Source organism: Ips typographus, linkage group LG11, assembly GCF_016097725.1.
Source record: "Ips typographus isolate SLU linkage group LG11, UJ_Ityp_2.0, whole genome shotgun sequence".
Taxonomy (NCBI): domain Eukaryota; kingdom Metazoa; phylum Arthropoda; class Insecta; order Coleoptera; family Curculionidae; genus Ips; species Ips typographus.
The window spans coordinates 5601355-5601645 of record NC_138432.1 but is presented as its reverse complement, the minus strand read 5'-3'; the positions used below and the strand labels follow the sequence as shown (position 1 = coordinate 5601645).

At 45.0% G+C, this 291-nt stretch overlaps 1 protein-coding gene across 1 annotated transcript in view; it reads right to left on the bottom strand.

The window, feature by feature from the left end:
• LOC145736097 (uncharacterized) overlaps positions 1-262 on the bottom strand; it is a 15687-nt gene extending 15425 nt beyond the window's left edge. Inside the window, exon 1 of the mRNA XM_081990348.1 lies at positions 77-262. Coding sequence (XP_081846474.1) covers positions 77-262 — 186 coding nt within the window. The remainder of the gene's footprint in view (positions 1-76) is intronic.
• Positions 263-291: the final 29 nt, after the last annotated feature.

Below are 291 nucleotides of genomic sequence, written 5' to 3'. Positions count from 1 at the left end.
GAGCAGCTCCCAATGCGCTGTTACCGTCGAAAGTGTTGGAAAATCTTTGGGGTAACAATCTGAGTAGATCTTGCACCAATTCGACGCGATCCCTCAAATTAACGAGCAACGCATCCGGCGTGGGTAGAAACACGTCGTCGATATCCAAAACGGTCATTTCGTGGGGCTGATTCAACCCCTCAGCCAAGGAAAAGAAATGCAAAGCAGAATCGTAGGCTAGAAATCCTACTTGAGTTCGAAGATCCCCTATAAAAACCAGCATAACCTACATTCCTATCATAATTTAATTAC